The 13,301-nt window shown below is 37.3% G+C and overlaps 1 protein-coding gene across 1 annotated transcript in view; it reads right to left on the bottom strand.

The window, feature by feature from the left end:
• Positions 1–13,301, bottom strand: part of TSGA10 (testis specific 10) — a 149,911-nt gene that overhangs the window by 67,565 nt on the left and 69,045 nt on the right. Inside the window, exon 15 of the mRNA XM_032397297.1 lies at positions 5,427–5,612. Within this exon, the coding sequence (XP_032253188.1) occupies positions 5,427–5,612 (186 nt within the window). The remainder of the gene's footprint in view (positions 1–5,426; positions 5,613–13,301) is intronic.

The following is a 13,301-nucleotide window of genomic DNA, read 5'->3' on the forward strand; positions in this document are numbered from 1 at the left end:
CCAGAAATGGACACTCAACTCTATGGTCAACTAATCTTCGGCAAAGCAGGAAAAAATATGCTTTGGAGAAAAGACAGTCTCTTCAATAAATGGTGCTGGGAAAATTGGACAGCTATATACAGAAGAATGAAACTCAACCATTCTCTTACACCATACACAAAGATTAACTCAAAATGGATGAAAGACCTCAATGTGAGACAGGAATCCATCCAAATCCTAGAGGAGAACATAGGCAGTAACCTCTTCGACATCACCCATGGCAATTTCTTTCAAGACATGTCTCCAAAGGCAAGGGAAACAAAAGCAAAAATGAACTTTTTGGACTTCATCAAGAAAGAAAGCTTCTGCACAGCAAAGGAAACCATCAACAAAACAAAGAGGCAACCCACGGAATGGGAGAAGATATTTGCAAATGACACTACGGATAAAGGGCTGGTATCCAAGATCTATGAACTTCTCAAACTCAACACCCAAAAAACAGATAATCAAGTCAAAAAGTGGGCAGAAAACATGAACAGATACTTCTCCAAAGAAGACATACAAATGGCTAACAGACACATGAAAAAATGTTCATCATTATTAGCCATCAGGGAAATCCAAATCAAAGCCTACATTGAGATACCACCTTACACCAGTTAGAATGGCAAAAATTGACAAGGCAGGAAACAACAAATGTTGGAGAGGTTGTGGAGAAAGGGGAACCCTCTTACATTGTTGGTGGGAATGCAAGTTGGTACAGCCACTTTGGAAAACAGTGTGGAGGTTCCTCAAAAAATTAAAAATAGACCTACCCTATGACCCAGCAATTGTACTACTGGGTATTTACCCCAAACACAGGTGTAGTGAAAAGAAGAACCACAGGCACCCCAATGTTCATAGCAGCAATGTTACAATAGCCAAACTGTGGAAAGAGCCGAGATGCCCTTCAATAGATGAATGGATAAAGAAGATGTGGTCCATATATACAATGGAATATTACTCAGCCATCAGAAAGGATGAATACCCAACTTTTACATCAACACGGATGGGACTGGAGGAGATTATGCTAAGTGAAATAAGTCAAGCAGAGAAAGTCAATTATCATATGGTTTCACTTATATGTGGAACATAAGGAATAGCATGGAGGACATTAGGAGAAGGAAGGGAAAAATGAAGGGGGGGAAATCGGAGGAGGAAACATACCATGAGAGACTATGGACTCCGAGAAACAAACTGAGGGTTTTAGAGGGGAGGGGGATGGAGGGTTGGGTTAGCCCAGTGATGGGTATTAAGGACACGTATTGCATGGAGCACTGGGTGTTACACGCAAACAAGGAATCATGGAACACTACATCAAAAACTAATGATGTACTGTATGGTGACTAACATAATAAAAAAAATAAAAATAAATTAAAAACTTTAAAAAAAGAGATAACTACAGGCCAATATCCCTGACGAACATGGATACAAAAATTCACAATAAAATACTAGCAAATACTGAACCCAATAAATTATTAATAAAATCATTCACCACAATCAAGTGGGACTTATTCCTGGGTTGCCAGGGTGGTTCAAAATTTGCAAATTGAGCAATGTGATACACCACATTAATAAAAGAAAGGATAAGAACCATATGATCACTTCAATAGATGCAGAAAAAGCATTTGACAAAGTACAACATCCATTCATGATAAAAAAAAAAAAAACCCTCAACAAAGTAGGTTTAGACAGAACATACCTCAGCATAATAAAAGCCATATACAAAAAAACCAGCTAATCTCCTCAATGGGGAAAAACTGAGAGCTTTTCCTCTATGGTCAGGAAAAAAGACAAGGATGTCCACTCACACCACTGTTATTTAACATAATACTGGAAGTACTAGCCACAGCAATCAGACAACAAAAAGAAAAGACATCCAAATTGGCGAGAAAGAAGTCAAACTTTCACTATCTGCAGATGACATGATACTCTATAAAAAAATCCTGAAAGACTCCATCAAAAAACTGCTAGATGGGCATTAAAGAGGGCAAGTGATATGATGAGCACTGGGTACTATACTGAACTAATAAATCATTGAACACTATATCAAAAACTAATGCTGTACTATACCTTGGCTAACTGAACTTAGATTTAAAAAAGTAAAAAAAAAACTGCTAGAACTGATAAACAAATTCAGTAAGGTCACAGGACACAAAATCAACATACAGAAATCTGTTGTATTTCTATACACCAACAATGAAGCAGCAGAAAGAAACATTAAGGGATCAATCCCATTTACAAATGCACCAAAACCCATAAGATACCTAGGAATAAACCTAACCAAAGAGGTAAAAGACCTGTACTCTGAAAACTATAAAACACTAATGAAAGAAAATTAAGACGACACAAAGAAATGGAAAGACATTCCATGCTCATGGATTGGAAGAATAAGTATTGTTAAAATGTCTATACTACCCAAAGCAATCTACACATTTAATGCAATCCCTATCAAAATACCACCAGCATTTTTCACAGAGCTAGAACAATCCTAATATTTATATGGAACCACAAAAGGCCCCAAATAGCCAGAGGAATGTTGAAAAAGAAAACAAAAGCTGGAAGCATCACAATTCCAGATTTCAAGTTATACCACAAAGCTGTAGTGACCAAAACAAGATGGTACCGGCATAAAAATATGACACATAAATCAACAGAACAGAATAGAAAACCTAGAAATGAACCACAGCTATGTGGTCAATTAATACTCAACAAAGTAGGAAAGAATATCCAATGGGAAAAAGTCTCTTCAACAAATGGTGTTGGGAAAAGTGGACAGCAACATGCAAAAGAATGAAACTGGGACATTCTCTTACACCAAACATAAAAATAAATTCAAAATGGATTTAAGACCTAAATATAAGACTGGAAACCATAAAAATCCTAGAGAAGAACACAGGCAGCAACCTCTTTGCCACTGGCCATAGCAACTTCTTTCTAGATAGGTGTCTTGAGGCAAGGAAAGCAAAAGCAAAAATAAACTATTGGGACTTGATCAAAATAAAAAGCACACCAAAGGAAACAATCAACAAAACTAAAAGGCAATCTATGGAATGGGAGAGGATATTTGCAAATGACATTAACGATAAAAGAGTAGTATCCAAAATATATAAAGAACTTATAAAACTCAACACCCCAAAATAAATAATCCAATTAAAAGGGGGCAGAAGATATGAATAGACATTTTTCCAAAGAAGACCTACAGATGGCCAACAGACACATGAAAAGATGCTCAACATCACTCATCATCAGAGAAATACAAATCAAAACTACAATGAGGTATCACCTCAAACCTGTCAGAATGTCTAAAAACAACACAAGAAACACAAGTATTGGTGAGGATGCAGAGAAAGGGAAACCTCTTGCACTGCTGGTGGGAATGCAAATTGGTGCAGCCACTCTGGAAAACAGTACAGAGTTTTTTCAAAAAGTTAAAAATAGAGCTACCCTAAGATCCAGCAATTGCACTACTAGGTATTTACCCAAAGAACACAAAAATACTAATTCAAAGGGATACATGCACCCAATGTTTATAGCAGCATTATCTACAATAGCCAAATTGTGGAATAGCCCACATGTCCTCTGGGTGATGAATGGATAAAGAAGATGTGGTATAGGGGCGCCTGGGTGGCTCATTCAGTTAAGTGTCTGCCTTCAGCTCAAGTCATGATCTCAAGGTCCAGGGATCGAGCCCTGCTCTGGGCTCCCTGCTCAGTGGGGAGCTTCTCCCTCTGCCTCTCCCCGACCTGGGCTCATGCTTGCACTCTCTCTCTCTCTCTCTCAAATAAATAAATAAAATCTTTTAAAAAATTTTGGGGGGAACATTAATCCCAGATATCAAGACTTAACATAAAACTATAGAAGCTTCAAGGATTTATTGTTGGCAAACAGATAAAATGACCAATGGAGCAAAAAAATGGAAACAAAGTAGACAAAGTAGACATAATTCAGTGAAGAAAGGATGGTGGATATCCATCCACAAAAACAAAAATTACATCTCTATTTTAAACCATACACAATTCAATCTCAAGTGGATTAAAGATCTAAATGTGAAGGGCAAAATTTCACATACCTCTAGAATTTTAGAAGAACTTTTAAAATATAAGAAAATATCTTTCTGGTCTTGGGATAGTAAAGGATTTCTTAAAGAAGACATAAAAACATAAACCATATGGGAAAAGACTGACGATAATTCTGAAAGCATCAGAATTTAAAACTTCTGTTTATATTGCAAGCACAGTGAAAAACCAAGCCACAAAGAGAGGATAACTATAGTATCTTTAAAAGGAATATTATCAAGAATATATAGGTAATTCCTATAAATCAATTTGAAAAAGATAAATAACCTAATAGAAAAATGGGCAAAATTTACAAAAATTCATTCAAGAGAATCAAGAGAAAATTTATAGAGGAGGAATTCTGAATGGCCAAAAAAGATGAAAGGATCCCCAATTCCATTTGTAATCAAGGAAACAGAAAACAGAACATATAGAAAAAAATGCAAAAGTCTGAACACATCAAGTATTGATTAGTACTTGAGAAAATAACAACTCCATGATATCTGGTGAAAGGGTAAAACTGTAGAGAGCACTTTGACAATACTTAGAAGAGTTAAAACTGCCCGTATCTTGGATCCAGGTATTCCACTTCTGGGCATAAACCCAGAGAAATATATACCCAAGGAGAAATGTAAAAGAATGTTTGTTGCAGCATTTTATTACAGAAAATGTGAAGACAGTTAAATTTCCTTTAATATGGGAATGAATTTTAAAAATAAAATATTCATACAATGACTACAGATGCAACTGTTTGGATATATACTGTAGGTATGAAAACAGATAAATTTCAAAATTATAATATGGAGCAAAAAGGCAAACTGCAAATGGATATCTAGAGTACACCCTCTAGAGTATCACTTAAAAACTTAAGCACACAAAACATTATACATAATGTATGGGTAATAAATATGTAGAAAAAGTATAAATACATACAAAAGAGTTACAAAAGTGACATGGAAGTTATCCAGGCCAACCATTAGGGAGGGAGGTGGGGAAAGGATGAAGAGTTGTATCTGTAATATTTTGTTTCTTTACAAAGACAGTCTTGAAGCAATATGGAAGAATCCTTCAACTAGGGAGATGGGTATATGTGTGTTATTTATATTACTTTTTTTTTAAACTTTCTTAGTATGTTTGAAATAATTCGTAATTTCTAAAAATGCTAGATTATTCTAGTTGTAGGGCAGTTAATAGATTAAAGCGGAACCAGAGTGGATATAGGAGAACAGTTAGTCTACAATTCACAGTATATTTAAATAATTTAAATGTTTATTTATATATTTATGGAATGCCAAACAAAATTCTTTTAACAATGATGCAGGATGTCCTACAAGTATATTTTCCCAAACTTACCTGCTCGACCTCTCTGTTGAGAGAATCTACTTTTTCTTTTAATCTGTTACCCTCTGCCTCAGCAGTGATAAGTTCTAATTTGAGGGTATTGTTATCTGCCTCTGCTTGACGGGCCTTATTTTCCCAGTTTTCGGCATCTTCATTGGCTTTTCGGAGTTGATCCATCATTTGCCGGTTCTCAGATTCCTAAAAAGCAAATCTTAGGTATTACTTTAAAAGATGTAAAATGGTCAACATATGATGCAAATTAAACATTATTTGCCAGATCATTGGGAATTTATTTGCTACAGGATCATTTATAACATAACCTCGAGGAATCCTATCCATACGCAATTTAGAATGTTGGGCATCCTGTAATTAACAAAAGGGAGTGGGACCACATCTGCCCTGGCTCGAGTCACACTCACCCATCTAGTAAAGTTAAGCTGTTTACTCTTATCTTTAGAACCTGGATGAATATGTTCTTATATTTGCTTTTGTTCAAACAAAATTCTTCATTGCCTCCTTTCCCTATATATCTGTTTACTTACTATTTATTGGTCTGGTTTTTGAGTCTCTGCTTTGGCCTAACTTTTTGTATCTGTGGATTCCCTTGTTCTTGACCACTTTTCTAGGTTGTACTGGCCACAGAACTTCTGACTGTTTACATATCTCAAGCATCAACTTCTGATAATTCTGTTGGTTTGGCACATTTCCTGTCTAGCTCCTGCCTTTCATTCATAACCCCAACCTTAATTTTCTCCATCATGGACTATTCCATGATTCACTTTTGTTCACTGTTCTAATAACATGTCTAAAATTACTAAGAAGTAAAATACCAAACTTATGCCAATAAACACTTCATAAATATATAGTCATAATGGGCATTTGATATAGAACCACATTTTTAAAACCTTAAAGGGTCTATCATGACAGACTGACTAAAGTGGGATCTTATTTCTCTCTTGTTTTTTAAGATTTTATTTATTTATTTGAGACTTGTGTGTGTGTGTGTGTGTGTGAGTGAGGGGAGGGGCAGAAGGAGAGGGAGAGAGAGAATCTCAAGCTTGACTCAGGGCTTGATCTCAGGACCCTGAGATCATGACCTGAGCGGAAACTAAGAGTTGGTCATCTAACTTACTGAGCCACTGTGGCACCCCCAGGGGATATTATTTCTAAAGGAAAACAACCAGCTCCACAAATGATATACTATATTGAGTAATCATTATGAGGCTATTTTTGAAAACATTTTAGTAAAATGGTTTCGCCAATTAATTCTTAAAAGGTCATTATAATTTTGGTAATTAATTAAAAAGGTACTAGATCTCTTTCTCTCTTTCTCTCCTACCTGTTAATAAACACTGAATATCTCTATCAGAACCATAAAGTGATCAAATTGCAATAAGCAATGTCTCACCGTTATAAGGCTTCAAGTCAGATTTTCACCAACATGGTTAATCACGAGCCTGGTTGAAATTCAGTTAATATCGCCACCTTGTGGTTTGGTTACCTATGACTAATGTAAAAGATTTTTGCCAAGTCTATAGTTAACAAGTTAACATACTATACTACTGCATTGGCTTTCAAGATTCAGATATTCTGAATGTGCCACTATAAATCTGATGTGTTTTCCATTATTGTACTAAAAATAACAGTTGTGTACAAAGTGTGTACCTCAGAGGTACAGAGTACAGTATACATAAACCATCAATCTTCACCCTCTTAGCTTTCTGTAGTACTCACTGTCTATGCCAGTCGCTTAACACTGCCTTACAGCTTTACGCTGTTAGGTATGGGATGTCCAGTCTCCCAATAACATTCTGAATTCCTCGAAGATAGAAACCATTTTTTAAATATTACATTTAGTTTTCTGACTAAAATAGGAACCATTTTTTATATTAAATGTAGTTTTGGGACTCCCAGGTCACGTGGTTCAAAGTTTAAGGAGTAAAAATGATTGTTATTAAATGTCTCTTCTGGCCACCAAATACCTAGTGCACGTCCCTCTGGGCAACCAGAGACCATATTTTCCCCTTTTTGTATCCACTCAAAGCAGCCAGAGCAGTGTGGGGCCCAAGACAAGCAACATTTTTTTTTTTTTTTTTAAAGATTTTATTTATTTATTTGACAGAGAGAGACACAGCGAGAGAGGGAACACAAGCAGGGGGAATGGGAGAGGGAGAAGCAGGCTTCCCGCAGAGCAGAGAGCCCGATGTGGGGCTCGATCCCAGGACGCTGGGATCATGACCTGAGCCGAAGGCAGACGCTTAACGACTGAGCCACCCAGGCGCCCCGACAAGCAACATTTTAAAGAAAGTGAAACTATTCCTTGGTATTCTCCAATTCCCTCTTTCAGGATCTGTTTACCTCTTTCTGGTGCTGCCCCCACCTCTGTACCCCACAGCTCCCTCTGGTCTATGACTGGGCTCATTACAGTACTCCCCCACAGCAAAGCTAGGACTGCCTCAGCTGGAATCCTTTGTACTACCTGACTGAATTATGGATACAGCCTCTCCTAAATGATCTCCTTTCTGATTTTGTTACCCTTCTGATTTATTCTTGACAACATTGCCAGAATGATCTTTCTAAAACGCAACTATTCAAATAATTTCTGTGCTCATGTTGCAACAAAAGATTCCTGAAAACAGAAATCAAACAAGTCCTTCTCCCCCTGTATTACCACCTACCTACACACTCCCCTCTAGCTATAGAACCTACTTTTTTCCCCCTTACACTTTGCTCATGTTGTCTCCACTGCCTGGGGTGCCATTCTGTTTCCTGTTTGTCATGTCTGGGACCTCAGCACCTAGCATACTACATGCTGAATGAATGAGTGAATAAATCAAGTATTCAACAATTCTTAATGGACCTATGGTTTGTTCTCTCAAGGGACTGCCTGGATCCACCCAGTTTTGTGTGAAATGAAATCTCTTTTAAAAACCTCATACTGGCCTCAAGACATTAAAAATAGAGCTACCCTACGACCCAGAAATTGCACTAATAGGTATTTACCCCAAAGATACAGATGTAGTGAAAGGAAGGGGCACCTCTACCCCAATGTTCATAGCAGCAATGTCCACAAAGGCCAAACTATGGAAGGAACCGAGATGTCCTTCAATAGATGAATGGATAAAGAATATGTGGTTTATATAGACAATGGAATATTACTCAGCCATCAGAAAGGATGAATACCTACCATTTGCTTCAACATGGATGGAATTGGAGGGGATATGCTAAGTGAAATAAGTCAAGCAGAGAAAGGCAATTATCATATGGTTTCGCTCATATGTAGAACATAAAGAATAGCACAGAGGACCATAGGGGAAGGGAGAGAAAACTGAATGGGAAGAAATCAGAGAGGAAGATAAACCATGAAAGACTCTAGACTCTGGGAAACAAACTGAGGGTTGCAGAAAGGAGGGGTTGGGGGATGGGGTACCTGGGTGATGGATATTAAGGAGGGCACGTGTTGTGATGAGCACTGGGTGTTATACTCAACTAATGAATCGTTGAACACTATATCAAAAACTAATGATGTACTATATGCTGGCTAATTGAACATAATAATAAAAAATGTATAAAAAAGACGAATGATGTATATGTTGGCTAACTGAACATAATAAAAAAAATACATTCTTTTCCTGAAAACAAAACAAAACCTCATACTAGGATGCTACCAGCTGAAAGCACCCTGATGTGTGATGTCTGAAAATACAATTCCACAATCTAAAAGCCCCTGTCTCTAATGGTGGAATTTCAAGTAATGTGACAGGCTAGGGAGAAAAGGGGAAGTGTCTAACACTGACTAAAAGCTTAGTACATTAAATGTTCAGATATTCATTTATTTATATTATACCTTCTTTCAGAATATACTTAAATGGTTTACTATGCTAGGTCTATCTTACTTTCTTGGGCCTTCTTTTCAATTACAGATGGGCCACTGAGACTCAGAGAGGTTGACACCAGCCCACATAAGTTATGTTATTAGTGAGAAGAGGGGTCAGCCCTATCTGACATTGAAGCTTCCATCTGTTTACAGTATTATGTTGCTGGCACCTTAAAATCAAGACTTGTAGGAAACCACCTGCTTTGCCAATGTAAGGCTGCTGCCTTACTGCCTTACTTGCAATATAGGAGTCCTCAGAATTTCTTCTCTCTCAAGGTCTTAAACAGTCTTATACACACCAAAAATGTTCAAGACATTTTTGTAAACTGTTAATAAATGAGATGTTAAATAAAACAAGGAAAACAGTTTGGGGGGGTGGAAAGTTCCTATTAATGGTTTGAGTGGTATGTAGGGAACACTATACCTATTACAGTAATCAATCCAATTACAGTATTTTATTTTTTTATTTAAATTCAATTAGCCAACATATAGTACATCATTAGTTTCAGATGTAGAGTTCAGTTATTCATCAGTTGCATATAACACCTAGTGCTCATCACATCACGTGCCCTCCTTAATGCCTACCACGCAATTACCCCATCTCTCCCACTCACCTCCCCTCCAGCAACCCTCAGTTTGTTTCCTATAGCTAAGAGTCTCTCATGGTTTTTTTCTCCCTCTCTGATGACTTCCCATTCAGTTTTCCCTCCCTTCCCCTATGATCCTTTGTGCTTTTTCTTATATTCCACATAGGATTGAAACCATATAATTGTCTTTCTCTGATTGACTTATTTTGCTCAGCATAATACCCTCCATTTCCATCCACATCGATGTAAATGGTAACTATTCATCCTTTCTGAATTCCATTTATTCCATGTATACCAATATTCCATATATACCACCATCTTCTTTATCCATTCATCTGTCAATGGACATCTCGGCTCCTTCCACAGTTTGGCTATTGTGGATACTGCTGCTATGAACACTGGGATGCAGGTGCCCCTTCAGATCACTACATTTGTATCTTTGGGGTAAATACCCGGTAGTGTAATTGCTGGGTCATAGGGTAGCTCTATTTTTAACCTCTTGAGAATCTCCATAATGTTTTCCAGAGTGGCTGTGTATCAGCTTGCATTCCCACCAACGGTGTAAGAGGGTTCCCCTTTCTCCACATCCTCACCAACATTTGTTGTTTGCTGTCTTGTTAATTTTAGCCATTCTGACTGGTGTGAGGTGGTATCTCATTGTGGTTTTGATTTGTATTTCCCTGACGCCAAGGGATGTGGAGCATTTTTTCATATGTCTGTTAGCCATTTGTAGGTCTTCTTTGGAGAAGTGTCTGTTCATGTCTTCTGCCCATTTCTTGACTGGATTATTTGTTTTTGGGTGTTGAGTTTGAGAAGTTCTTTATAGATCTTGGATACCAGCCCTTTATCTGTAGTGTCATTTGCAAATATCTTCTCCCATTCCGTAGGTTGCCTCTTTGTTTTGTTGACTGTTTCCTTTGCTGTGCAGAAGCTTTTTATCTTGATGAAGTCCTAAAAGTTCATTTTTCCTTTTGTATCCCTTGTCTTTAGAGACGTGTCTTGAAAGAAGTTGCTGTGGCCAATGTCAAAGAGGTTACTGCCTATGTTCTCCTCTAGGATTTTGATGGATTCCTGTCTCATATTTAGGTCTTTCATCCATTTTGAGTTTATCTTTGTGTATGGTGTAAGAAAATGGTCCAGTTTCATTCTTCTACATGTGGCTGTCCAATCTCCCCAGCACCACTTGTTGAAGAGACTGTCCTTTTTCCATTGGATATTCTTGCCTGCTTTGTCAAAGATTAGTTGACCATAGAGTTGAGGGTCCATTTCTGGGTTCTCTATTCTATTCCATTGATCTATGTGTCTGTTTTTGTGCCAGTATCATACTGTCTTGATGATTACAGCTTTGTAATATAGCTTGAGGTCCGGCATTGTGATGCAACCAGCTTTGGTTTTCTTTTTCAATGTTCCTCTGGCTATTCGGGGTCTTTTGTGGTTCCATATAAATTTTACGATTGTTCTAGCTCTGTGAAAAATGCTGGTGGTATTTTGACAGGGATTGCATTAAATGTGTAGATTGCTTTGGGTAGTATAGACATTTTAATAATATTTGTTCTTCCAATCCATGAGCATGGAATGTCTTTCCATTTCTTTGTATTGTCTTTTCTTTCATTAGTGTTTTATAGTTTTCAGAGCACAGATTTTTCACCTCTTTGGTTAGGTTTATTCCTAGGTATCTTATGGATTTTGGTGCAATTGTAAATGGGATCGATTCCTTAATTTCTCTTTCTTCTTTCTCGTTAGTGTATAGAAATGCAACTGATTTCTGTGCATTGATTTTATATCCTGCCATGTTGCTGAATTCCTGTTTGAGTTCTAGCAATTTTGGGGTGGAGTCTTGCGTTTCTACGTAAAACATAATGTCATCTACAAAGACTGAGAGTTTGACTTCTTCTTTGCCAATCTGAATGCCTTTTATTTTTTTGTTGTCTGATTGCTGAGGCTAGCACTTCCAGTACTATGTTGAACAACAATGGTGAGAGTGGGCATACCTGCGATGTTCCTGACCTTAGGGGAAAAGCTCTCAGTTTTCCCCATTGAGAATATTTGCTGTGGGCTTTTTGTATATGGCTTTTATGATATTGAGGTATGTTCCCTCTATCCCTATACTCTGAAGAGTTTTAATCAAGAAAGCATGCTGTATTTTGTCAAATGCTTTTTCTGCGTCAACTGAGAGGACCATATGGTTCTTATCCTTTCTTTTATTAATGTAATGTATTCACATTGACTGATTTGTGAATGTTGAACCACCCTTGCTGCCCAGGAATAAATCCCACTTGGTCATGGTGAATAATCCTTTTAATGTAGTGTTGGAGCCTATTGGCTAGTATCTTGGTGAGAATTTTTGCATCCATGTTCATCAGGCATATTGGTCTGTAATTCTCCTTTTTGGTGGGGTCTTTGGTTTTGGGATCAAGGTAATGCTGACCTCATAGAAGGAGTATGGAAGTTTTCCTTCCATTTCTATTTTTTGAAACAGTTTCAGAAGAATAGGTATCAGTTCTTTAAATAGTTTGGTAGAATTCCCCTGGGAAGCTTTGCAGCCCTAGACTCTTGTTAGCTGGGAGATTTTTGATTACTGCTTCAATTTCCTTGCTGTTTAGCGGTCTGTTCAGGTTTTCTATTTCTTCCTGTTTCAGTTTTAGTAGTTTATATGTTTCCAGGAATGTGTCCATTTCTTCCAGATTGCCTAATTAGTTGGCATATAGTTGTTTATATGTTCTTAAAATTGTTTGTATTTCCTTGGTGTTGGTCATGATCTCTCCTCTTTCATTCATGATTTTATTTATTTGGGTCCTTTCTCTTTTGTTTTTGCTAAGTCTGGTAGGGGTTTATCGATCTTATTAATTCTTTCAAAGAACTAGCTTCTAGTTTCATTGATCTGTTCTACTGTTCTTTTGGTTTCTATTTCACTGATTTCTGCTCTAATCTTTATTGTTACCCTTCTCCGGCTTGGTTTAGGCTTTATTTGCTGTACTTTCGCTAGCTCTGTCAGGTGTAAGGTTAACTTGTGTACTTGAGACTTTTCTAATTTCTTGAGAAAAGCTTGTATTGCTATGTACTTCCTCTTAGGACCACCTTTGCTGTATCCCAAAGGTTTTGAACAGTTGTATTTTCATTTTCATTTGTTTCCATGAATTTTTAAAATTCTACTTTAATTTCCTGGTTGACCCATTCATTCTTTAGTAGGATGCTCTTTAACCTCCAAGTGTTTGAGTTCCTTCCAAATTTCCTCTTGTGATTGAGTTCCAGTTTCAAAGCATTGTGGTCTGAAAATATGCAGGGAATAATCCCAATCTTTTGGTACCAGTTGAGACCTGATTTGTGATCCAGGATGTGATCTATTCTGGAGAATGTTCCATGTGCACTCGAGAAGAATGTGTATTCTGCTGCTTTAGGATGAAATGCTCCGGATATATCTGT

The sequence above is a fragment of the Phoca vitulina genome, unplaced genomic scaffold (genome assembly GCF_004348235.1).
Source record: "Phoca vitulina isolate PV1807 unplaced genomic scaffold, GSC_HSeal_1.0 scaffold98, whole genome shotgun sequence".
Classification (NCBI taxonomy): domain Eukaryota; kingdom Metazoa; phylum Chordata; class Mammalia; order Carnivora; family Phocidae; genus Phoca; species Phoca vitulina.